Source organism: Mastomys coucha, unplaced genomic scaffold (assembly GCF_008632895.1).
Source record: "Mastomys coucha isolate ucsf_1 unplaced genomic scaffold, UCSF_Mcou_1 pScaffold21, whole genome shotgun sequence".
In the NCBI taxonomy this organism is placed as follows: Eukaryota; Metazoa; Chordata; class Mammalia; order Rodentia; family Muridae; genus Mastomys; species Mastomys coucha.
In genome coordinates this window covers 89,935,005-89,960,941 of record NW_022196904.1, presented here as the reverse complement: position 1 = coordinate 89,960,941, position 25,937 = coordinate 89,935,005, and the positions used below count along the sequence as shown (strand labels likewise).

Here is a 25,937-nt window from a genome sequence, read left to right as displayed (position 1 = left end):
TGAGGATCTTAGAGCCCATGGAAATGCCAGGCAGGCATAGCAGGCCACTTATAGTTACGGTTTTGGAAGGTTGGTGAGAAGGGACCTCCAGAGCCATGTGGTTATTGAGATTAACCAATCCACAAGCTCTCAGTTTGGTTGAGAGACACTGCTTCAAGAATAAGATGGGAAACCTACAGAGGATGACTTCCCACATCAACCTACCTGGGTCTCAACACGCATGCTCACAACGTGTGCCCTCACACGTGCAAACATGAACATACACACAAAATAAATAAAATGCTTTAAAAGTTAGTTCAAGGACTATTTGTAAAATAATGATAAAAAACTGTATACTGTGCTGTGTGTTTATGTGTGAGAGGGGGAGGAGAGAGACAGCACTAAAACTGAATTTGTTTTTTGTTTTTTTGTTTTGGTTTTGTGAGACAGGGTTTCTCTGTATAGCCCTGGCTGGCCTGGAGCTCAGAAATCCGCCTGCCTCGACCTCCCAAGTGCTGGGATTAAAGGTGTGGGCCACCACCCAGCTAAAATTGAATTTAAAGAGACAAATAGCTTTAAACATTTAACATTATTTGAAAAGAATGATGATAAAAAACAGGAGGTAGACATGGTGGCTCAGGCATCTAACCTTAGCATTCAGGACACAGGCAAGATTGCTGCAAGTTTGAGGCCAGCCTGGCCTACATAACACACTCTGTGTTGATCAAGACTACAGAATGAGTCCTGTCTCAATAAATAAATACATAAATAAGTAGGTAGAACATGATAAGCATTCACTTCAACAAACCTGGAAAGTGAACGGGAAATAAAACTAAAACAAATAAAAATTCCTTCAAAGTAAAGAGGAAGAAGTAACAAAGGTGCAAGTCACTTCTTGGTAAAGTGATAGTCCTGGTAAACAAATCCAGGTAAATTTTGTTTGCTGTTTAAAATGTATTTTTTTGCCGGGCAGTGGTGGCGCACGCCTTTAATCCCAGCACTTGGGAGGCAGAGGCAGGCGGATTTCTGAGTTCGAGGCCAGCCTGGTCTACAGAGTGAGTTCCAGGACAGCCAGGGCTACACAGAGAAACCCTGTCTCGAAAAACCAAAAAGAAAAAAAAAAGTATTTTTTTTATTTATGTGTATGAGTGTTTTTGCTTGCATGAAGGTCTGTGTACCACGTACATGCATGATGCTCTTGGAGACCAGAAGAGAGTACTGAACCGCCCTGGACCTGGCATTGCAGGTGGTTGTAAGTCGAGTGATATAGGTGCTGACAACCAAACTTTGGTTCTCTGGAAGAACAGCCGATGCTGAGCCATCTCTCCAACCCCAGTTTTGTTCATTTTAAGAAAGGGGAGTCAGACTAGCCTCAAATTTGCATCTTCCTACTTCCTGAGTGATGGGATTACAGGTGTGTGCCACCACACCCTGATCCCTGGGAGTAATCTTCATGCTGATAATGGCCTCTGCTGCTCTGGATCCCTTGTTGGAATTCGGGAACCAAACCGATTCAGGAAGTGTCTGAGGCAGAGCTTGGAGCTGGAATCACTGCTTCTTATACTCTTGATTTCTACAGATGGGTGCAGTCCCCTGCCCTGTAAGACTCCGCTCAAATGTTGGCCACCTCCCAGCTGAGCTTTGTGGATGCAAATGACTAAACCCACAAGTCAGCTCAGGGTGAGCACTTGGAGAGAGTGGGTAAACCCAGAACTTGTGGAGGAGTGGATTGGTGTGTTAGTGGATGAGGTTAAGCCCAGCCGTGGGGGTGGGGTGGAGGATTTCAGCCCACAGTCAGGCAGGGGTGGGATGCCTCAGAAGGACAGGAAAAGCTCAAAGTTGTGTGTGTGTGTGTAAAAGGACTGAGGCATGGAACAATAGTGGGATGTCCCATGTGACAGTGGTGCCAGAGGCTTTTGAGGACTGGAGCAGGTGACACCTGCTCACTCAAGGAAAGTCAGGAAAGGCTTTGAATGGAACACTAAAGGGACTATGTTTTGTATGCCTCAGGGTGACAGGGAGTACAGAAGCCAGATTTGGAGACTTGCACTGCCCTTAATGAAATAGGAGACCATTCAATGAGTAGCATGGGGCATGCTGCCAGAAGGGGCTTGGGCAGTCTGCCCTAGTAGAAGACTGTAGTCTGGAGGCCTGGAACAGAGTGTTAGAGCCCAGACCCAGATCTAATTCTCCTTACTGACCATTTTTCTAGCTCCCGCATGCCACCCCCAACTCCCATCCCAACTAGGGAGAGATTAGGAGGTAGCTCCTGGCAGCTCCCTGGTCACCATGCATAGCTTCCCTATGCTCCATCCACGATTTCAGCCCAGCCCCACAGGGATGCTATGGTCAGGTCTTTGTGTCTGCACAATGGCCATCTTTGTCTTGAGCAGCCTCCTCCATCTCTGCTTCTCTCTTTATCAATCCCTCAGCCTCCCTCCCCTCCGCCTCTCATCTTGGCTTCCCTCACTGTGCCTCTGTGCAATTCTGATACTAAGTCACTGATAGTATTGTACAGAGACTCGGTAGCTTACTTCTCTGACACAGGCTGAGTGCTTGAAAAGGAAAATAAAACTATTAGGACTGGAGAGATAGCTCAACGGCTATGAATGCTTGCTGCTCTTCCAAAGGACTTGAGTTTGGATCCCACACTCTATATCAGGTGCTCATGACCAGCTGTAACACCAGTTCTAGAGCACCTGAAAGCTTTTCCTGGCCTCTGAAGGCACTACACTCAAGTACACACACACACACACACACACACACACACACACACACACACACACACACACAAATAAAATCTTTTTTAAATAAAAAGAATCAAGAAACTCAGTACTAAGAAACTTGATACCCTTTCAAAGGACCCAGGTTTGATTCCCAAAGCCCTCCGGGCATCTTACAACCATCTACCTCAAGCCCCAGGGCCTCTGATGCTGTCTTCTGACTTCCACAGGCACCAGACACACATGTGGTACACAGACATATATGCAGTCAAAATAATCATACATATAAGACAAAGTACAAATTTAAAAAAGAATCAAATTCTTGTCAAGAATTCATCCACCAAAAAGTCTGATGTCTGTAGGTTGGGTTGTGCGTATGTGTAGGGACAGAGAGCTAGCTCAGCTCATACAGTGTTTGCTTGCAGGTGAGGGCCAGAGCTTGATCCACTGACCCATGTGAAATAGCTGGGCTTGGTGACACATGCTTGTAACCTCAGTGTTTGTGAGGTAGAGACAGGAAGCTCTGTTAGGCTCACTGGCTGGACAGTGCAGCTTAAGGTGAGCTCCGGGTCAGTGGGAGGCCCTGTCTCAAGAGATGGGTGGATCCCTGAGGATGACACCTGAGGTGATCTTAGGCCTTCATGTGTATGCATACACATGTGCACATCCACCCATGTGCACCTGTACACATACATTAAAGAAGTGATGTCCATGACGACCCCTAGTCAATCCTTATGCTATTTACTGAACTTCCTACTCCTGTCTCTTCCCTCTTCCTTATCTTATCTGACTAGATGTCTACCATTAGTCCATTTGACAGATGAGGAAAGAAAGGCCTGAGAGCAGGGCTGGCTTCCCAGTTGCAAGACAAGCACCATTAGTGCTTGTCTATTTTATGACAAAACCTCTCTATTATGTAGCTCTGGCTGTCCCACAACTAACTACGTAGGCCAGGCTGGCCTTGAACTCACAAAGATCCACCTGTCTCTGCCTCCTGAGTGCTGGAATTAAAGGTGTGTACTACCACATCCGGCCTAGTACTTGATTTAATACTTCTGTCAACATCTTAAAATTCTTAACAATTTTTAAACAAAGGATCCACATTTTCATTTTGTACAGGGTCTTGCAAATTTGGGAGCTTATTTTGCTTTGGGGGAGGTGGAAGGGATCCTTTGCCAAGGCAGAAAATCAGGCTTCCTGCTTCTCAGGGCTGCCTCCCTGAAGTGCCTGCCTTCTGGCGTGCCAACAGCTGAGCTTCCAGGATTCATTTGCCTTTCAAGGCCTGGCCCTGGTCAGGGAAACTTGAGGAGCACCACCCGGTTCTGAAGGAGGGAGGGAGGGAGAGAAAGACTAAGGGAAGGAGAAAAAACTACCCACAGTAGTCTTGGGAGCTAGGAAGGCAAGGCAAGATAGTCAGCCCAGCTCTGCAGAGTGGGAGCCACTGTAGACCCCAACACCAAGGCCCAGACATGAGCCAAGACCTTTCTTCAGGGCCTTCCCCCACAGCAGAATCCAGTTCCAGGGTTAGTGGACCCACAGCATACTCACTATACGAGCCTCCATTTCCCTAGATGTGCCATGGGAATGATAGTGCCTATCTCATAGGGTCCTGGTGAAGACTGAGAGGCCTTAACACCGTAACTAGCACACAGAAGGGGAGCTATAAAGAGTCCTTCTGGAGGATGATCATGTGACAGGGACAGTGCCGGTGGCTGGACAGTCAGCTATGGGTATGTCCGACTGGGCCCCATCTTCAAAGAGATCCCCATCAGAGGGGGAGCCAGTCACAGCACAATGAGAGACATGGCATCTGGAGGAAGATGATCAGTAGTTGGGAGTCAAGAGGAGCAGACCAAACACAGAGAAACACAGGGGGCAGAGAGTGGCCAGCACCCAGCAGGAGGTAAATGAGGGTTCCAGCCTGCCTGGCTAAATGGAGGCAGGAGAGGAGGCAGAGAGGGAAAGACCTGGAGTGGAGGCTGGGAAGCTGGGCTCCCTTGAGGGCAGAGGAAGCCCCCAAAAGAGTGTGAAGCAGAGAGCCTCACTGAGAAGACAGAGGCACCATTCTGGCAATAACAGAGAATTGGAGGGCTGCATTAGAGGCTAGGCCAGGCAGGGACTCCCCCGCCTGCCCACATCTTAGAATCTCAGAGCAGGAAGTTTTCTCATGGGATATGAAAAGTCAGAGAAGGAAGATGGGGATGCCTGCCAGGAGGCAAATGCTTGTTCAGGAGAGACAGAAGATAGAGAGACAGGAAGCCTTCTAATGTGAGGTAGGCCAGCGGAGCCAGGGCTGGCTCTCTGACAGTCCCCTCCTGAACTTCTGTTGCTAATGCAGTTGCCCCTGTGACTTCATTACACTTCAGGGGACCACTGTAGTGCCTGGGCCTCACCATTAGCCTGCCTTGGCTTCGAGGTTCAGAGAGACGCCCTCAATGTTGGTCTACCCTTCATATGGTACTTATTGTGACTTACTGAACTTCCAGTTCCTGGCTGGATCGATATGAGTTCTAAACACTTTCAGTCTAAACTCTCAAGTTGGGAGTAAGTAAAAATATGAACTCAAAGGTGCTCAAACTGGAATGAGACGGGGGCGGTGGGGGAGATGAGGGGAGGGAAGTCTGCTGGATTTGGTGTTCTACAAATTCTGAGTATCAGAAAACCTTGCTTCCCAGGCTTTTTCTGAGAGGGGATACTCACTCTGTAGACCCAGAAAGTTCAGGATGATGGTCAAGACCCCAAATAAAGACATTTAGTCAGAACAGCAAGAAAGGAGTATGTAACGCGTTGTTTTGAAAAGAAGATGGAGAGCCAGTGTGGTATAGCACATGCCTAGAATATCAGCTTTTAAGAGGCTGAGTCAGGAGGACTATAAGTATGAGCCCAGCCTGAGTTACATGGTGAGTTCAAGCTAGCATGGCCTACAAAGGGAGATCCTAGCTACAAACAACAAAAAGAGGGCTTAACCTTAAAAAGTAGACACAGATAAAGTGAAGGAAGGCTTGAATTTGAGTACTCAGGCCTTTCTATGTCACCTGCCATGAAAAGTCAGATGTCATGTATCTTGGGAATGTAGTTTCTTTGGCTAGAAAGTAAAAGAATTGGGCCATAGGAAGTGTAAAGCCAAGACTGCCCACTGTCCAGCCTATGGGTCTTCTAGAGGCTGGGATCAATCCTGGGTCCTTGGGGAAGCAGCAGTAACTGCAAAAGATCTGATGGCTCAGAAGGGAGATCAGGAAAAGGAAATCCACTGGGATTTCAATAACCAGAAAGACTTCCCTCACACTAGGACCCTAAAGCCACAAGTGTGGCTGTGGAGAGATGTGGGTTTCTGGAAGCTGCCTGATGTGTTCGAAGGTCCCGGGAGGCTGCAGAGAGGCTCAGCCACACAGCTCTGTGTGTTCAACCTTCTCACTCTGGGCAAGGCTGCAGATAGAACCCTCTCTGGGCCCCTCCAGGGGGGTGGGAGCCGGACTCTAGTCACCTGATATGCAACTAACAAGGTCTACAGCCCTAGGGCAGAGAGCAAACTCCTTGGCCATAGGAAAAGCCTTGTTCTGAACTTGTCTGTTTATTTGGCCACCCCAAGACTCCCTGGATGGATACAGGAGGTAGGATCATGAAAAGATTGGCTTCATTTCACAGAAAGTGGGTCCCTGAATGTGTCTTTCAGCACTAAAGGTGGCTAGAACTTACAATCCAGATTCCTGAGTCAGAAACGGGAGGGGGCAGACACTCATTCATCATCCACCCATCCACAGGACAGCAATTGAGATGGCTGATGTGGCCCTTGCCTTTTTGTGCTCAAACTAGGACAGGGACAGAAATGGGGTTTTTAATTACAGAAAGTCTTCAGAACAGGTCAGAGAGAAGAATTGCTGCAGTTCAAGATGAGAGATCAAACTAAACGGGGACTTCAGAGACCTGTTGGTGACCTGAAGGAAGAGCGACAGGACAGAGATGGTGAAACCCGCAGACTCCTCTGGTACCAGCAGTCTGAAAGCATGTCCATCTGTAAGTGAGATGGGATGAGGCGGCAGCGGAGGGAAGGCTGCAGGTCAGTATAAAGGTCCATCGGTGGGCAGTGACAGGAGCAAACCTTATAAAACTTGGGCGTCTCTGAAAATCGGTGAGCGAAGCAGGTGGCCTTTGCTCAGCCAGGACGGTCGCCTTCCGCCTCTCCCTGCTCAACAACCGTGGCGGACACGCTGACCGGCGGCAACACTGACCGATCGCGTCCCCAAGCGGATGGCAGACTGGAAGCATCTGTTTGGAAGGGTTGGGGGCGGCTCCGGCGTCTGCCCAGAGTCTGCCCCGCCCTCCTGCTCGCCGCCGGGCCATGGGGTGCGGAGCCAGGCGGGGTAGGGCGGGGACCGCGGCGCTTCCAGGCACGTGGGACCCTGCGCCGCTCGGCATGGGACTCGGGCACCAGGAACCGCGGCGGCGGCGCCTGGAGGGGACCAGCGCAGCTGAGAGGTGAGGGGGGCCGCCTAGAGGGGAACGGACACCGGGAGAGGTCGCCAAGTACGGCCTGGGGACGGGTGCGCCGGTCGAGTCAGCGCCAAACAGGGAGAGCCCATTACGTGACTCTGTCCCGAGGGCCCGGGCTCCCAGCCCTTGTACTGCGCAAAACTGGGCGGTGAGAGCCGGCTGCCGGTGCGCTGTTGAACTTTGTTTCCTCTAGAGCGTGGATCTCGGTGAGTGACACTCTGGTGTGTTTACCAGCGTACTGGGGGAATCTATGTGTTAGTGGGCGAATGTGCACACCCTTAAGGTGTGAGTGACTGAACTTAATCTCTGTGTACCCCTGCGATGTAAATCTGTGGGCTAAGAGACCTGGGAATCCTGGAGACTTCTTGAGCTTTTGCACTCTTTTCTCTCTTCCCAGAGTCACTCTGGGTAGCCCACTCAGTGTCCCCGAGAGACGGGGAGGCAGTGGTAGCAGCGGCGGAGGTTGGGGGTGGGGAGGTGGGTGTGGGTGGTGAGAGCAGTTTTATATAAGGACAGTTAAGACTTTAATCTGTCTGGAAACTTTTAATCTGGCAGGTAGTGCCGTAGGAAGGGTCAGACAGAAGAAAGACAGTGTCCACTTCACTAGGGCTACAGTGTGTGTGTGTGTGTGTGTGTGTGTGTGTGTGTGTGTGTGTGTGTGTTACTGATCTCCAGGAGCTCGACCCAAGTGTAGATGCTTCTGGGAACTAGCCTTTCCAGTTTGGAGATTTATAGGGCTAGGTGACTGCTGTGCTTAGAATGGCATCCCCAAAGTCCTTGGGTCAGCAGCCTTGTTTTGGATCAAGTTTGGAATAGTGGCTTTTGAAGATCAGGCTGGGGCCTCAGGGAAGTGTCGGTTATCTGTGGGTGGGAGTGAGAGGAAGGCGATTCCCTGAACAATCAGCCTCTACACGCCTGCCTGCCGGTGTGGGTCCTGCATGAGGGCTGGGACAAGCCCTGTTGTGGAGGTCTGCCCCTCTTATGCTCCATGCTTTGGACTCTCCGGGGTTTTGAGGCCATGGGCAGGTGGACATATTGAGTAATCCTCAGAAATGTCTGCCTAGATGCAGAGCGAGGTGTGGCCTTTCCAGAACCCCTCTTGCCCACCTACCCCAGGAACCAGATGATCATGTGAAGACCTCACTAAGGCCTCATGGGTGACACCAGGAGTTCTTTAATTTACTGGCTGTAATCTTTCTTTTTAATTACAAGTGCTTATGCTACTATTGGAATGTTGTTCAATTGCTACTTGTTAGAGTTCATAAAAAATTCCCCATCTTATCTTCCTAAAGGCCCCTTGAGAAAGGAACTATTACCTTTATTTTGTAGATCAGAAAATAGAGGCTTGGGGAAATGTCTTGTCTATGGTCACAAAGCCACATAAAACCTGGGACTCCTGCTTACCTGCCCCAGCTGAGGCCTCCCTGCCCAGGGCCAAAGCTTCAGAATGAAACTATGCCACTTATTTCTAGGCTGAGGAAGTTTGATTACTGCAGTGCCTCATTCTATGTCCTAGATGTCACTCTATGGACCAGGCTAACCCCTAACTCACAGAGATCTGCCCATAGCCTAACTCTGGAACTCTGGGATTAAAGGCAAGAACCACCATGCCTGGCTGCCCCCAGGAGTCTTTCTTGTGGCCTAATTGCCCAGCCGTTTATGGGATAACCACCATTATCTCCAGGTCTGCTCACAGGACCAGGAAGATCTGGCTGACCTGCTGAGTAAGAAACGCCCTCCAGTGCATCTCTTTTCTCTCCTAAGGGCCTTCCCTAGGCCCGTCTGTGCACCCTTCAACCCATAGTTTCCCCCTGGTATGCCTTTGGGTCCCTAAGCCACCAGAAGAGCTGAATGGGAAGAACATGGATGTGAGACCCTCCTTACTCTCTAGAGAAGCCAGTTAGTTGTGTTATGAAGCCAGGCCATCTCTTTCTCACTCAGCCCTTATTATCCAGCACAGATGGAGCACACAGCAGGTGCTAGGGAGTAGCTGGAAAATGAGAAACCAGGTGCTGTGGGTATTCAGAAGAGAAAGGCCTTCATTCATGAAGAGCCACCGTAGTGGGTCCTCCTGCCCCAGGACAGGGTCTTCTGTGGCCTAGGCTGGCCTTAAACTTCTAATCCTTCTGCTTCCACCTCTTGAATGCTGGGCTCCTAGGCATGTACCCATTATATTTGGTGCTGGTAATCAAACCAAAGGCTTCCTGCATTTTAGGTAAATAGTCTACCAGCTGAGCAACATCCTAGTCCTTCTGTCTCAAGAGAGAGTAGCTCTCTATTGCCCTGTCACCCAGACCCTAAGGCTCACTTCAGTCTTGATACAGAATGAGTAGCAAGATTTTCTGATGCAGAGAGTGACAACTGGACCCTCCATTTTTGGTGTCCTGTTCCTGCCACTGAAGAAGAAAGGCCTGGGCATTAGGCCTCCCTCTGGCTTGTGTGGATACAGTGTCGTTGAGAGTGCCTAGCCTCCAGTTCCATTTGTGAGAGAGACTTTGGCCAAACCTGGGCTTGGCTGGGAAGAAGGCTGACAGGGAGTCCTGAAGGAAACTGCTAGTTCTTCTGCCTGTATCATTATAAGTACGGTGGTCCCCTACCCTCCAAACTCTGGTGCTAACCACCTTCCATGTGGTACCATCTTTGTAAACTCTGAGAATGCCTGCCCTTATTAATCTGGAGAATAAGCTCTCAGCTTGGCATTTGAGCCCTTTCAAATGAATTCCTTGGCCCCCACACATTCCATGCCACCTAACCCTCCAAGCCAGCCACTCATGACCTACTGGCACTTCCTCAACAGCCTGTCCCCTCGCCCACTGAGTCTGGCTTGGACTTCCTCCCTTCTCATCTCTGTCTTCTCCACAACCCCAAGTTATCTATTAAGGTCTAGCTCCATGTGGAAAGCTTCCACTGACCACCTCCTCAAGATACAAGTTGTCCTGACTCTGTGGCCCCTGAGTTCCTAGTCCCTTGGTTCCTTTTAGAGATGGTTGGATCTCCCAAATTGACCTATCCATCCCTGGGTCTTTTCTCAAGGCTTGACTGGGCACTCCTCAGGGGGCCTGGAAGAGTTCACCCTCTGAAGCCATGTTTGTAGAGGCATTGGCAGGTGTTTGCTTGAGTTTTGTGGCTCTTAGGACTGTGGGTTATGGTTGTGTTAATCTGAGCACAAACTCGTGGGGTTCTGAGAATCTCAGCCATAGGCTTTGGAGCCAGGAGAAACAGAACTTTGGATGGCAGCACCTGCTTCAGCAGGCAAACTGAAGAAACAGCATGGGATTCAGGTACTCGTGGGATTAGACTCTGAGAGCTACAGGCCTGGGAATATTCCAAAAGTGCTCCAGGAAGACAGTTTCCATCCCACAGCCTCCTGTGCATCCTGTGATGTATACCTGGATTCTCCCATCTCATAAGTGGGATGCTTCCTGCTTGTTCCGAGACATGATCACAACTTAGACCATGATCTCTGTCTCTGCTGGAGACCCAGTGCCGACACCATGATGAGCAGTGTTGTAGGAGCCTAGAATTCAGTGTTTTCCTGCCATAATGGGAAGATAATGCCTACAAGTCAAGTACACATCTTGCTCCCCATAGGCTCCACCCCCATCACTCCCAGGTCTTATTCATTCTTAGTGAACTGCCCTGTGGATCTGTGACTCTTCCAGTTTGACCAGTAGGAACTTACACTCAGAGATGGGATCTGCCTAGATCCAAACTGCACAGCATAACAGGCTCCAAGTTGGAGCCTGAACTCAGGGTTCTTGCTTCTTGGGTCTTACTGGAGGCATGCAGGTGCGATTGGCTGGGGTGGAGTCAGGGACCTTGTGGTTCTGAGTCATTCAGCCAATCTCTGAAGTCCTGTGCTGCACTCAGCTGAGCTGGGCCACTTAGGATAAGTGGTTTGGAGTCCTGCCCTGGTCAGGTAGACGCTTTCTCCTCAGGAGTCTCAGCTTTGAAGCCCAGTGCTCTCTCAGCCTCAATGAGTGGCTCCCACAGTTGAGATCTTGGGAGCTTGAGGGAAAGTGCTATAGAGCACAGGGACCTCCTAGAAGGGAGGCCTCATAACACACACAAAGACACAGACACACACATACACACTCACACTTACACACGCATACACATACTCACACACATATACACACACTCACACACATACATACACACATTCACACATACACACAGACACACTCACATATAGATACACACACTCACACTTACACATACATATAAACATTCACACACACACACACACACAAGCCCCATCTGATACCATCAGAGGTCACCCTGAACTGTGTCCCCAGACTAGCCCCTGTGCTCAGTGCTCCTAATGCAAGCTGAGAGCTTATTCTCCAGATTAATAAGGGCAGGCATTCACAGCTGAAGGGACCTGATGCCCTCTAGCCCCTTGGAGGACATTTGGGAGGGGACAGGCAGTGACTTCTTAATCCTCTGTTGCCCTGTACTTTGCTCAGCCACAGGGGTGCTTAGTGGCTCAGGCCCTCTGATTTGTGCTCGCTCATTTCTCCACCCACCTGATGCCTCATCTTTCTAACCACAAGTCAGGTGATCTTTTCTCCAGGAAACCCTCCCGACCACCAGGGCCTCCTTTCCCAGCAGGGCCTCCTGGGCTTCCTTCAAGCCTGGCACCCTGATTGTCGTTGTCTGTTTCTGGGTGTGCCTCCCTGACCTTGACAGTGAACTTCTCGAGATTAAGGAAGAATGTAACCTTTGAGTCACCAGATAATCTGCACAGGGGCAATCCTGGGGACAGAGGGGAATGCGGAGGGCTCTGGACACCCTTTGCCCCCATCTCCCACTCCGTACACCCACCATCCACTCCCACCCCCACCCCTGAGGATGAGACTGGGAGTATGATTTTAGGTCAGCCTGGATGTATCCTTGCCACTGTAACCTCACCTATAATTCCTGCAGTAGTACTTGCCCCACTCATCTTTTAGGGGTACCCCATCCCTCCTGTCTCTGCCCTACATGGCAACCTTCTCTCTTATTCTGTAATGTGAGTGTGACTTTTTTTTTTTTTTGAACTCTCAACAGCTCACAAGCAAGTTCTGTTTCATTAAGAGGAGACTGATATGTGGGCTATGGGGTTGACAGCCCTGTCCAGCCAGCCAACAGCTGAGAAGGGCAGAACACATTCCCTGCCCACCCTGTGCCCTCTCCTGCCTCTTGATGTTGTTTTAAGTCCAGGTCCTCAGTTCCCCCTTCCAAAAGTCTCTTCCTAACAAAGGGTAGCAGGGGTCTCTGGCGTGGGATAGAACACTCTCCCCTGCCAGGCTGGGCAGGGTCCACCAGCCTAGCAGGTGGCACATTCCAGAGCCACCCTAGCAAAGGAGCTGGAATGTTGTCTAACCACCCAGGAAATTCCGCTGCCAGCCTAGGAGCAGCCGCTTCCCCCTCTTGGCTTTAGACTCACTAGCCTGGGACTAGTAAGAAAGAAGCAGGAAGTCAGAGAAAGGCCAGAGCAGAGGAAGGCTTGGCTCTGCCTTTGACTCTCTGGGGGTCTTGAGTGAAACCTTGAGCTTCCTACTTTGTGGTCTTAGTTTTTTAACCTGAGAAATAGGTACATCTTGGCTTCATTGGGAAAGTCCTGAAGAGTCCATCCCTGGTCCTGCCAGTTGGGGCCTCCTTTGCTGAAGATGGAGCAAAGAGCCAGAGCTTGGGAGTTTGGAGTTAAAGACGAATGGGTAGGGGCTCCCTGGAGATGGGACTTGGACCATGCAGGGTAGGGGGTAGTGGCCAGGGGCACAGCAGAACTCTATTATTTGCTATTTTTGTGGTCCTGGGAGGTTACTTTAGCCTGTGAGAACCTCCGGATTAAATATGAAGAGGCTTATGAAGCCACCTAACATAGAAATGATTACAGAGAATGCTCAGCTCTCGAGAGGAGACAGATGGTAGAAGATAAGGGAAACTGTCACTGAATGAGATGGAACAATGCGACTGCTTCAGTTGTACTGAGACAGGAGGATGAGGGAGAAGGTGAAGATTACAGGTCTTGTAGTAGGGTGGCAGGAACTGGTTCAGCTAGGACTTGAGGACAAGGCTGAGGACCTTCGACGTTACCTGACAGTACTAGGGAGCTATGGAGGGTTTGAGCTCACGGTGGTCATGTGATCAAAGGTGGGCATGAAGAAGACAATGTGACTAGAGAGTTAAGGTTGGAAAAGTAGGGCAGAGGGAGGTGAGGACTGCAGCAAGGAGGATGGGAAAGGTTGGCCCTATGTCTGCTTCAGGCCAAGGGCATATGGTAAAGGTTAGCCCTACCTCTGCTTCGGGCAAAGGGCATAAAGCCACATCTAAAGAGCTGCACTGGTTGAACTGGTAGGACTCGGTGAGCGGCAGACATCTGATGGGGTGGAGAGTTGACATGGCAACCTAGAAGGATGGTGGAGGCTCTTTGGGAACGTGGCATGTTCTGCCTTAGCTGGTTGGTTAGGCACCTCCTGAGGACAAACCTCAGGGAGTATACCTGGGTGGGGCAAGGTGAAAAGGGGAGCTCCTTCATCTTGCTATCAGGACCTTGAGCAGACAGCCAGATAGCGACCCACACTCTGGACCATGTCAGCCTAAGATGCCAGGACTGGGAGCATCAAGTCATCAGTGGCCAGAAGCCATTTCCCAGACCCACTCTTGGTCCTCTTCCTGTGGCCACCCATTCTCTCCTGCTCTCCTATAAACACCTCAAGCTTAGGGACTCCACTCCCCCACTGTTGAGACAGTAAGCAGATGGGAAAAAATACTCATGGGGCTGGAAGCATAGCTCAGTGGTATAGCACTAGCCTGTCGTGCTTCAGGCCCTAGCATCAAAAAAGCAACGTGTGTGTGTGTGTGTGTGTGTGTGTGTGTGTGTCCGTCCGTCTGTCTCAATTATAGCATACTTGAAGCCTAGGTTATCTAACCCAGCACCACATAAACAGAATGTGGTGGTTTATGTCTATAATCACAGCACTTGGGAGGTAAGGGTAGAAGAATCAGAAAGCCAAATTCATCCTCAGCTATACAGTGAGATCAGCCTGAGATGTATAGCTCTGTGTCAAAAGAAAAAAAATTATTCAGGAAACTTCTGGTAGGTGCTGGGACCCATCCACACAGAGGGTTCCTTCCACTAGGCAGCTATCCTCTCTCTAGCAAATGCCAAATGCCCTGTGCCTGCTGTGTGTGAGGGGCTCCATCCTTGAGTTTCGTCCTCCATCAAATGAGGATTCAGCACAGGTAGTTTCCAAAGGCTGTACCAGGCCCCATCTAGACCATGTCAATATGTCCACAGGAGTGTGGAAGTGTGTGCTCTGGTTGGCTACATGCATTTGTACCTGTGTGTATTCAGGTGTGGTGTGTGTGTGTGTGTGTGTGTGTGTGTGTGTGTTTATAACACCTGTACAGGAATGTCTAGATGTGGAGTAAAGAGGCGGGGACTCTAGTTAGACACCTATCCTGAACAAAGGTATGTTAGCATTCATATGCAGTATATGCTGGGCCAAGAGGGTATTGACTGTTTCCTGCTGTGGGGCTAAAGTGCAGAACCAGGACCAAAGAAAGGGACACTGGAGACTTGGCTCAGCTCTGCAAGATATCAGGGGAAATCTTCCACAATGCCTCCTCCCTGTGAAAGGGGGTGCCAGAGAGGGAGGATTTGAACAGCCCATCCCTGGAACATATGAGCAGGCAGGGGATAGCAGAGGGTGTGGGCATGCAGAAGTCCCTGTGACCAGGCAAGCACGCAGGGTCACCTCTTGGCTTCTTTGGGGCCATAGTTAAAGAAGAGGAGGAAACCCGTAGGGGAAGAGAGAGAAAAAACATGGTCCTGTTGACAGATTCTGAGCTCACATTTGCTTCCTCATCTCCGGGTGTCTGCAGGAGCTCTCCAGGCAGCTGCTTACCTTGAAAAATGCTGGAGGCTGGGCTGGGACCCAGGCCCCGGAACCTGTTTTTTTGTTTCCTGCCTCGGTCCCAGTAGCTGGTCCAGGCCTGTGCATATATGAGTGAAGAACTGGAGCAGGCACTGAGCATCCTCACCACACCAGGAGCAGAAGCTGATCAGATCCAGGTGTGTGGGGCGGGTCCACTGTCTGGGAGGCTGGGCATTCTGTATATGTGCACACCGAGTTCTGCTTACATCAGTGGGACCAAGACAGGGACCCTGCTCTGATCCTTTATCCCAGGCTCTGTGAATTCAGCCTCTGGAGCCACACAGCCCTTGGTGTCAAGCCTAGTTTTTTTTCCAATTCCTTCTCGTATAACCAAAACAAATAGCTAGTTTAGATATTTACCAGGGACTGAACGCTGCCTTGTGGAAGCTGCTTAAACCTAATCTAATCCCCACTGAACATGGAGGGTAGCAGAGGGGACTGCAGGATATGAAGCTGATGAGGCTGAGCCAAGTGAAGTATGGGTTGCCTGCTGACAAGTCCCTAGAATGCAGTCCCAGACTGTTTCCCTGGCTCCAGAAGGGCAGGGCAAGGTCTTCCGGGTCATATCAGGGTTGAACAAGAGATAGTATAAGGATCCCTCTGGGGCAGGAGAAGAGCTTGGGTGGGCTGGGTCCCATGACTCTTGTGCTCAGTTCCTCTGGGTCCCCATGGCTTCCAGTGCTTCATTTACCCACCTGTTCGTTCATCCCGTCTTCCTCACAACAACTGCTTGCAGATTGGGCTGCTTGCCGGGCCATAGGTACAGAGAAAATCAACACATGGATCTAGCCCTCAAAGAAATATATTGAGGAGGGAGTAGAAGGACAGATCACCACCAGGCTGGATAAAAGGCTCGAGGGGCTGGTGAACTGAGAAAGTTCCAGCAATTGAGAAAGAGCCTGGAGAAATGACTGGGATGTATCTGTAAAGGATCGTTCTGGAAAGGCTTTTGGGACAGTCGTACAGTGTTAACAAAGATAATGAGGCCTGGATGGGTTGGTTCACTTCTCCATTAAACTGGGAGTTCTTGGGACACAGCCAGCAAGAACTGGGCATAGCAGAGCCAGCCAGTGTGAGGGGACCAATGACTGAGTCAGCCGGAGCAGTCTCCATGGAGCTGAAGATCACTAATCGGTGCTAAGGGAGAGGGGCTGGGGGCTAGCAAGCCAGCTTTACAGGCTAATGAGTTGGCCCAGGAAAGGAGAGGACAGGCAGTACAGTCTGGAACTGGGCCATTGTGATAGAGTTTCCAGCTGGCTTGAAGGGCAGAGGCCAGGATGTCTTAAAACAGGTGGAAAGGGAAGCTCCTTGGTTCTGGGGACAAGGAAGTTCCACCCTGCCCTTTAGTGTCAGAGATTCCATGGGCAAGGAGCAGCAGGGAACTAGTGATGTTGACTAGAGAGCCGGGCAGGAGGAGAGCAGTGATGGGCAGGAATGGAACAGCTGTGCAGACTTGGTGATGGCAGTACGTGGATTAGAAGAAGCCGCTCCCTTCCTCCAGTGGGGCAGAGCTCCTCCTAAGGGGAGGTTTGTCACTACCATTCTCCAAGGCCGGGATTTGACCCCTGAGATGAAGGAGGGTTTCTTAGCTGGGACCCTCATGTTCAGTCTGCTGTGCCCTTCAGTCCCGGTGCATGCTCCCTGCCTGCGGATGAGAGTGATGTTGTTATTGTCATTTTTGCTTTGATTCCCTTTAGACAGAGAGAATGTAGATTTATTATGAAAATGCAAGCAAAGAATTCCCTACAGTGCTTCCAAAGGAGGAATACTACAGTTTAAGAAACACTTTTGTAAGCTGGTGAGATGGCTCAGCGGGTAAGAGTACTGACTGCTCTTCCAAAGGTCCTAAGTTCAAATCCCAGCAACCACATGGTGGCTCACAGCCACCCGTAATGAGATCTGACGCCCTCTTCTGGCAAGTCTGAAGACAGCTACAGTATACTGTGTATAATAATAATAAATCTTTAAAAAAAAAAAAGAAAGAAAGAAAGAAAGAAAGAAAGAAAGAAAGAAACACTTTTGTTGTTAAATTGACAATTTCCTGGTGCTGGAGAGATGGCTCAGCAGCTTTCTTGCAGAGGACCCAGGTTTGATTCCCACCTGGTGGCTCACAACCATTTCTAACTCCAGCTCCAAGGAAGCAGATGCCTTCTCCAGCCTGCATGACGTAGCACATGTATATCCAGGCAAAACCCATACACAGACTTTTTAAATTCATCTTTCTGAGGTGAAGAATGGCTCAGTGGTTAAGAGTAATTGCTGTAATTGTAGAGGACCCAGCATCCACACGGTGGCTCACAACCAAGGCAGGACCTAACCTGCCTTCAGATCTCTACAGAAATTAGGCACACACATGTACATAAGTACATACATTCAGGCAAGGCATTCATATGCATAAATACATAAATCAAAGGGTTTTTTAAATTTATTTTGAATCTGTCTAATAAAATAAGATTTAACCACACAATCTTGCTCTCTGTAGTCATAGCAAATTGTTGGCTCAGGAAAATGGAGATAAAAGAAGCTGATTATTCACCACATTGTATTAGGTCAAGTCTTGCCTTGTGCCCCTTTGGATAAAACTTTTCTACTCCAGCCCAAGAAGACTTGTCATTTTCTTTTCCATGCACATACTTCATATCTGTGGTGTCCGTTGCTTATTTGTTTTGTGCATATGTCTGTGGTGCACATGTGCCACAGTGCACATGTGACGGTCACAGGACCACTTGGGAGAGTCTATTCTTCTACTGTTGGGGTCCTCGCCTTGGCCTCAGGTCATTAGTCTTGGCAGCAGGTACATTTTCCGGCTGAGTCATTTCACCAGCCCCATACTGTTCTGAGACAGTCTTTCTAGGTAGCCAGGCTGGCTTCAAACTCCTTCTACTCCTGCCTCAACCTCCTGAGTGCTGGGATGGCAGATGTGGGCCTCCTCATTCTGATCTGAAAGAGCTCTTAGTGGCGACAGGGTGGAATGCAGAGGGGAGGAGAGGTGGCCACCTTCCCTCCAGGCATTCATTGTCCACTGGCTGGCCAGGCCCTTTGATTAGGGGCAAACTATAAGGCTCAAAGATGGTAGAAAGACATCCGGTGCAAAAGGTACCAGGGAAGGCCCAGAAGAGCTAAACTTACTCCTCCAAAGAAACCCCCTCTCTCCTTCATCCCACAGCAAACCCAGACTCCCCCCCTCCCCCCGGCTCTCTAGGAAGATCACTGCCCTATCTAGTTGTCCCCTCACAGGTGGAGAACAGGACTGCTGTTCGCAGATGTAGAAAGTTCCAGAATATAGCAGTAACATTTAAAAAAAAAAAGAAAGAAAGAAAGAAAGAAAGAAAGAAAGAAAGAAAGAAAGAAAAGTTGAGCCAGGCAGTGGTGACGCACATCTTTAATGCCAGAACTTGGGAGGCAGAGGCAGGTGGATCTCTGTAAGTTTGAGGCCAGCCTCCTCTCCAGAGAGAGTTCCAGGCAGGCAGGGCTACATGGAAAAACCCTGCCTCAACAAAACAAAACAAAAAGCTGAACAAGGGCTGGAGAGACATATTGGTAGTTAGGAGCATTTGTGGCTCTTGCAGAGGACTGGGGTTCTGTTACCAGTACCCACAGAGAATGTACTGGTTTCCATAGCTTCAGTTCCGGTGAATCCTCTGACCTCTGCAGGCACCGGCGACACACTTGGTGCACAGATATAGACACAAGCAAAACACTCATACACATAAAATAAAAGTTAGAGATCTAAGAAGATGCACAAGAAACTGACTGATGGAAGAGGGAGAGCTTTGCAAATCCAATCCCAGGAGACATAGAGGATGGATTTTGAAGCTGAGAGTTCATGAGGACTTGGCCATGTTGGATGGGCAGACCAGAGAAACTTAGTGGGCAGTGAGCACTGGGGTGCTGCAGAGGGTCAATCTTGAGGCCACTTCCTATAATCTGAAGTTGTACCCCTCTGGAGCCCCCCAGATCTCTGTCCCAAGCCTCTGAGTCCTCAGTCTTGGATTATCTGATCCAGGGGTATAGAACAAGGGGGTCATTAGACTGTGGAGACCATGTGGTCTCGATCAGAACTGCTTAACTCAACAGATGGGCGTGGCTGTGTTCCAGGCTGGTGGGCTCTAGTCAGCCCTTAGACTGCCGTTCACTCACCCTGTTGTGGAGCTAGAATTGTGTAATGTTGGTTTTCATGGATCTCACAAGTTTCTGGGGCGTTAGGAGATTCTGTGTGCAGGATGGGGTGCAGGTCACATGACAAGACAAGTTTGGGCAGTGGTGGTGCATACCTTTGATTCCAATACTCAAGAGACAGAGGCAGGTGGATCACTATGAGTTTGAGGCCAGTCTGGTCTACAGAGTGAGTTCCAGGGCAGCCCAGGCTACACACAGAGGAAAAAAAAAGAAAAAAAGCCTTGATTTGGGTAAACAAGGGTTTTTGTTGTTGTTGTTGTTGTTGATGTTGTTGATGATGATGGTCTTTGTGTTGTTTTGTTCTGTTTGTTTGCTTTTCAGACAGGTCTTACTTACTATGTAGCCCAGGATGCCCAAGCAAGCTCTCAACTCACAATTCTTTTACCTCTGTAAGTCAGGATTATAGGAGTGTAAGTGTTAGGATTATAGGAGTGGGTCACTACATCTGACTTAGGCAAATCTTTAGTATGTGGGTTGATGGGGTATGAACCCAGGGCCTCCTGCATGCCAAGCAAGCGATCTATCACCAAGCTATATCTCTAGCCTAAGGCAAATATTAACAAGGCCCCTCCCACTTTGAGGCCGGTCATGACAGCTTTCTTTCCACACCTCCCTTTCCTTCAGGGCAATGGCCGCAGACCTGGAACCCTGGAATAGCACCATCAATGGCACCTGGGAGGGGGACGAACTGGGCTACAAGTGTCGCTTCAACGAGGACTTCAAGTATGTGCTGCTGCCCGTGTCCTATGGTGTGGTGTGCGTGCTCGGGTTGTGCCTGAACGTCGTGGCTCTCTACATCTTCCTGTGCCGCCTCAAGACCTGGAATGCCTCCACCACCTACATGTTTCACCTGGCAGTTTCTGACTCTCTCTACGCAGCCTCCCTGCCGCTGCTGGTTTATTACTACGCCCAGGGTGACCACTGGCCATTTAGCACAGTGCTCTGCAAGCTGGTGCGTTTCCTCTTCTACACCAACCTCTACTGCAGCATCCTCTTCCTCACCTGCATCAGCGTGCACCGGTGCCTGGGCGTCCTGCGCCCTCTGCACTCCCTGCGCTGGGGCCGGGCCCATTATGCTCGCCGGGTGGCTGCGGTGGTATGGGTCCTGGTGCTGGCCTGCCAGGCACCCGTGCTCTACTTCGTCACTACCAGCGTGCGGGGGACCCGAATCACCTGCCACGACACCTCAGCCCGAGAGCTCTTTAGCCAATTTGTGGCTTACAGCTCCGTCATGCTGGGTCTGCTTTTTGCTGTACCCTTTTCCATCATCCTGGTCTGTTACGTGCTCATGGCCCGGCGGCTGCTCAAACCGGCTTATGGGACCACAGGAGGTCTGCCCCGGGCCAAGCGCAAGTCTGTGCGCACCATTGCCTTGGTACTGGCGGTTTTCGCCCTCTGCTTCCTGCCTTTCCACGTCACCCGCACCCTCTACTACTCCTTCCGATCACTGGACCTCAGCTGCCACACCCTCAACGCCATCAACATGGCATATAAGATCACCCGGCCACTGGCCAGCGCCAACAGTTGCCTTGACCCTGTGCTCTACTTCCTGGCAGGGCAGAGACTTGTCCGCTTTGCCCGGGATGCCAAGCCACCCACAGAGCCTACTCCAAGCCCACAGGCTAGTCGTAAGCTGGGCCTGCGCAGGCCTAACAGAACTGACACTGTGAGGAAAGATTTATCAATCAGCAGTGACGACTCAAGACGGACAGAGTCCACACCAGCTGGAAGTGAGACTAAGGACATTCGGCTATAGCACCTCAATCAGCTGATAGTTCATGAAGGGGAGCTGTAGGGGACCAAGGCTTGTTAAAGGGGCTGATATCCTCTGGTGTGGATCATCAACAGCTCTCACTTGGCAGAGGCTCAGGATACTCATCTTGTGGTCCCATGAGTAACAGGATCCTGAAGTCCCCAATCATTTGTAGGTGTGAGTTGGGAAATCATACCTTAAGAAAGGCAATGCCACCTGACTCCCATGCAGACAGCTGCCATTCCTGCCAGGGTACCTAGGCTGAGGTTCAGCCCCCTAAATCCAAGGGAGAAGCAGGTCCAGGGAGGACACAGCAGAGTCCAGGCTTGCTACCTGGTTTAGGAGTAGAATCAGAAGGTGACTAGAGGGCTCTTGTTCCAATAGTGATGTAGGATGACCTGGGCACTATGAGGGACTCAGCTCAGAGGAGGACCCTCAGGCCAAGAGACAAACATATGAGAGCTAATGTCAGATCCCTGGAGACTCCCCTGGGCTGGCAGCAGGTGGAAGCCGTAACTTACAAGAAAGGCTGTGCCACCCATTGGGCTGTGCTCTGGGGCATGGCCTGGAAAGCTGTCACCACCCACACGAAGGCCTGTTATCCACCTGCCTTCCTTCAGCAGTAGGAAGTCTCAGACCGAGGACCTCTCCTCAGTCCTCCAGGTCAACCCTGCTTTTTAAGCCACTTGTCTTCTGTGTTGTGCTATACCAAGCATGGAGAAGAATCAAACAGGGTTCTGGTGTTTGGGGTTACCCAGTTCACAAAACCTCACATTTGCTGGTTAAATGTCGAATCATTTAACTGATCTGGGGTGGGGAGGGGCTTTTATTTATAACACTGCCAATCCCTGTGGTGCAAGCAATCCCACTGTGGCCAATCCTATTTCAATTTCAAATCACCAAAACATTGGCAAACCCATTGCAAAATTCCTGAAAAATCAACAACTGGTTCTTTTTTTCTGGGCTTGTGGGGGAGGGTAGCGTTGCTGATTAGGCAGGATCTCGGGTAACCAAAGGCGGCCTACAAATTTGCCAGGTAGCTGAAGCTGGCCTTGAACTCCTTACCCTCTTGCCTCAATCGACAAAGCGCTGGGATTACAGGCAGATGCCACACCTGTCCAACAACTGGTTCTTAAAAGCAGATGCAGGGTACTTCAGCACCAACCATGTTGACTAGCTGGCACTGTGTGAGCCCTGGTCAGGGAGCGGTCCCTGGAATGCATGAAAGTGGACGGGGCCAGCTCTGGGGTTTAGGCAGGAATGGGCAAAGGTGACAAGTTGCTCTCTGTATTTTGTTGCTTTGATTTGGGGTCTTGCAATGTGGCTCAGAATCCTTAGAATTCCTAGGCTCAAGTAACTTATCACATCTCCCCCAAGCAGCCGGTTTATAAGCAGTCTCTTTATACAGCTTACCTCCAGAGCACCCACCAATGACAAGGAGCCATCACAGGCCAGGACCCAACCAACTAATTATTCTGCATTGTGTAATTCAGAGTCATCTGCCCAGAAGAGCACAAGATGCCCACCTCACGCATTCTATGTTCATACTATGTTAATGTACCTGGAGCCCCTCGGAGCTTTGGTAACTTCCACTTGTGGAGTGTCCTGGGTCTTTCTTGCAGGCCTGAACCTATCTCTTTCTAACCCTGCACAGACAGGGCTCAGACAGTTTATGGGCAGACCCTTCCTGCAGATAAGCTCTAAGCTGTGCTGAGCCCTAGAGGCAGAGATGCACATCATGACTTGGAGGGACCCTGAATGTTCACCTGTGATAGGGGATAGGCCTGTTTTCACCGTGGATCAGAGTCCCCCTAGTTTATACACACACACACACACACACACACACACACACACACACACACAACCATAGCTGCTCTAGAAACCGCAGAACTCAGCATCCACATGGATGGAGACCACGCTGTGGCTTGCTCCCAGAACTTTCTTTAATCACTGCAAGCAGATTTCAGAGGACACAGGGCCTAGGAACACTTCTCACTACCTAGTTCTGTGGCAGCCATTGGTAGTAATGCTTCCTAGGGAACCAGGGATAGGCCTACGGTCCCACCTCCAGGAGCCAATCAGACTTCCGATTCCTGTGGTGACCAGCATCCAGGCCACTTGCCTGGCTGGTAAGATTCTTGACCCTTCTGCCGGGTGCTATTTTCAGCCCAAGTAAGACCAAGATTTTCCACCAACTCTGGACCATTGTCCAGCAGTGACGTGAGGTGACCTGCCTATGCTCAAAATATCTCTTCTTATCCTCTGGGCCTCCCTGCCCACCCCCCTACCTTCACACCACATCCCAGGGCTACTGGGTCCTGAAGGCCACTGTGAAAGTGCACAGGAGCCACACAGCCACTAGACAGGAGCCCAAGGGTTGTCCATTCCAGCTGAAGACTCAAAGCCAGGGAGGGGAGAGGCCTTATCCAAGGTCAGTGTGGTTCCTGGGTATGAGCTGGGGGCTTGGGCTGCTCCTGTTACTGTGCCACCCCCTCCCGTATAGATCAGTGAGTGACTCCATGAGTATCCTGTGCCCCCTGAACAGCCCAGCTCTTCCCCCTCCCCCACCCCTGCCTCCAGAGCTAGAGAATTGTGATCAGAGACTTAACACCAGGAAATTAGAATGGGGCAGGCTGGACAAGCTGGGTAAATGCTTACTGGTCTCTACAGCTCTTCTCAGTGAACACCAAGTAACCAGGAGTGGCCTTCCTGATTCTAGGCCCTGTGTCCTATGAAATCTGCATGCAGTGATTCAAAGACAGCTTCCTAGGAGCAAGCCACTGTGTGGTCCCCATCCATGTGGATGCCTGGATGGAAGGGAGGTTCAATAGAGGACCCTGATGTCATTGTCCTCCAAGATCAGAAAAATATTCTAGACAACATGTCCATGCCTTGGTGCATGCCAGCCACCACCCCAGTCCCATCTACACTCATCACAGCAGATTTGGGTTTATGTTATTAGAATGGGTCATAGAGGCTGGACCTCCTGTACTGGCCTATGTCTCACACATGGCTTAGTTATCCTTCACACCCCTTACTAGTGCTACTTAACAGCAGAGAGCAGTTGGAAGAAGGCTTGGTCCAGGCAGGCTGCAGGTAACACAGCCAAGACTGTGTCAAGGCAAAGTTCATGTCACCAAAGCTCCCCCGTGATTCTCTAGCATCCCACGCTGCCACAGGTCAGGAGGGTCTATCTGTGCTCTTTGTCATGATTCAGACCCTGACTGTCAGTGTAGTGGGGAGCAGGGTCAGCACACAGATTTGGTTTAAGGATCACTTCTCCTCTTCCAACATTGTCCCTTGAGCACATGGCTCCATCTCACAGCACCTCACTTTTCTCATCTCAGTGAGATACAACCTCCCATGCAGGCTCTTAGGAGGCTTACCTCAGACTCCACACACACAAACACACACACCCTCACACACACACATACACACACACACACACACAGTCCAGTATCTGCCACATAGAAAATGCTATGCACATACTGCTAGGGGACAGAGATTAGCACTTGGACCTAGCTCCCCAGAGCCTGATGAGTAAGTGACTGTAACCCTGAGACCAAAATTTCTACCCCAACAAACTGTGGAAGGAAGGTTTCAGGTCCATCCTAGGGAAAATACGGCCTCAGTTTTACCATGCTTGTCATTGGGTGGCTTTTAGGTACACAGGCCTATGTGTGCCTCCAGACCCTTGTATGAAAATGGCAACAGAGGGGAATAGCAGACAGTGAGTGGGAGAAGAGGAGTAGAAAGATCCTACCCACCCTCCAAGCGGGCTTGCCTACCATCTCCTGACTGTGTGTGCCCACCCTGGTTGTCTATAGACGTGTCTCCATTCCATCAAGTGCCCTGAGATCTTAAAGGAAAGCATTGACCTGAAGGTGAGTCATAGAAGGTAACAAATGGGCAGCTTCTGCTATGCGACCTGAGGTGCCCCACTTGCCATTTCTGGGTGAGTCTGGAGGCGTTGCTTCTGGGTTCTGGTTCTTCTGTCAATGCATTAAGGGTTCACACCATCAAGGCACAACAGCTGTTCTGTAAGGATTGTAAAGCCTACCAGGAGGTAAAGGACTTCATTGCTACCACACAATCCCACACAGTATACTTCTTTTGTAGGTGAAGAGGGCAGGGTAGCCAGGCTGACTTGGTTGCAGGCTGAGCTGTCCTGGGGGCAGAGAAAGAAGAATGGAGCCGAGCGGTGGTGGCGCACATCTTTAATCCCAGCACTTGGGAGGCAGAGGCAGGTGGATTTCTGAGTTCGAGGCCAGCCTGGTCTACAGAGTGAGTTCCAGGACAGCCAGGGCTACTCAGAGAAACCTTGTCTCAAAAAAAACAAAACAAAACAAACAAACAAACAAAAAACAAACAAAAAAAAACAAAAAAACAAAAACAAAAACAAAAAAAAAGAAAGAAAGAAAGAAGAATAGAGCCCAAGGGTCAAAACCATCTCCCTCTGTCCATGTTGGCAGGACCTGGGCAAACTGTTTCTGTTCTCTGGGCCTCAGTTTCCCAATACTTAACAACTGGCTCTGTCTAGTTTGTCTTTATTCAGAAGGAGCTTTTGGGGTTTGCCCTGGTTTCTGCACCAGCCCATCTGGGTGTCCTGTTTCAGCTCTGTCCCAGCCAGGAACAATGAGCCAGTCACTTGTTGGACCAAACCCTGTCCCCAGGGTCTCCACCCACTATGTTGGATTATTGTCAGCAATGGAGTCAAAAAAGAACTTTCCACTCACAACACAATGATCCCCCCCTAGACTATTGTCCAGTAGTGACGTGGGGGATCTGCCTGCCTCAAAATATCCCCTGTGCCCATCCTTGGGAGCTCCCTACCCTGCTCTTCTCCTTCCTACTGACATAATTTCCTGGGGCAGCTGACTCCTCATG

At 50.2% G+C, this 25,937-nt stretch overlaps 1 protein-coding gene across 7 annotated transcripts in view; it reads left to right on the top strand.

Moving 5' to 3' along the window:
* The window catches only part of P2ry2 (purinergic receptor P2Y2), a 52,858-nt gene extending 30,216 nt beyond the window's left edge, over positions 1 to 22,642 (top strand). Inside the window, exons 2-5 of one of the 7 annotated variants that reach the window (XM_031387567.1) lie at positions 6,548 to 6,759; positions 15,066 to 15,255; positions 19,619 to 19,686; positions 19,922 to 22,642. In XM_031387567.1, the coding sequence (XP_031243427.1) occupies positions 15,187 to 15,255; positions 19,619 to 19,686; positions 19,922 to 21,053 (1,269 nt within the window). In that variant the 5' untranslated portion in view covers positions 6,548 to 6,759; positions 15,066 to 15,186 and the 3' untranslated portion in view covers positions 21,054 to 22,642. Of the gene's footprint in view, positions 1 to 6,529; positions 6,760 to 7,045; positions 7,400 to 15,065; positions 15,256 to 19,618; positions 19,687 to 19,921 lie in introns of those variants that run through there. The other 6 variants (XM_031387566.1, XM_031387564.1, XM_031387565.1 and 3 more) reach the window with 6 other exon arrangements.
* The last annotated feature ends 3,295 nt before the right edge of the window (positions 22,643 to 25,937 follow it).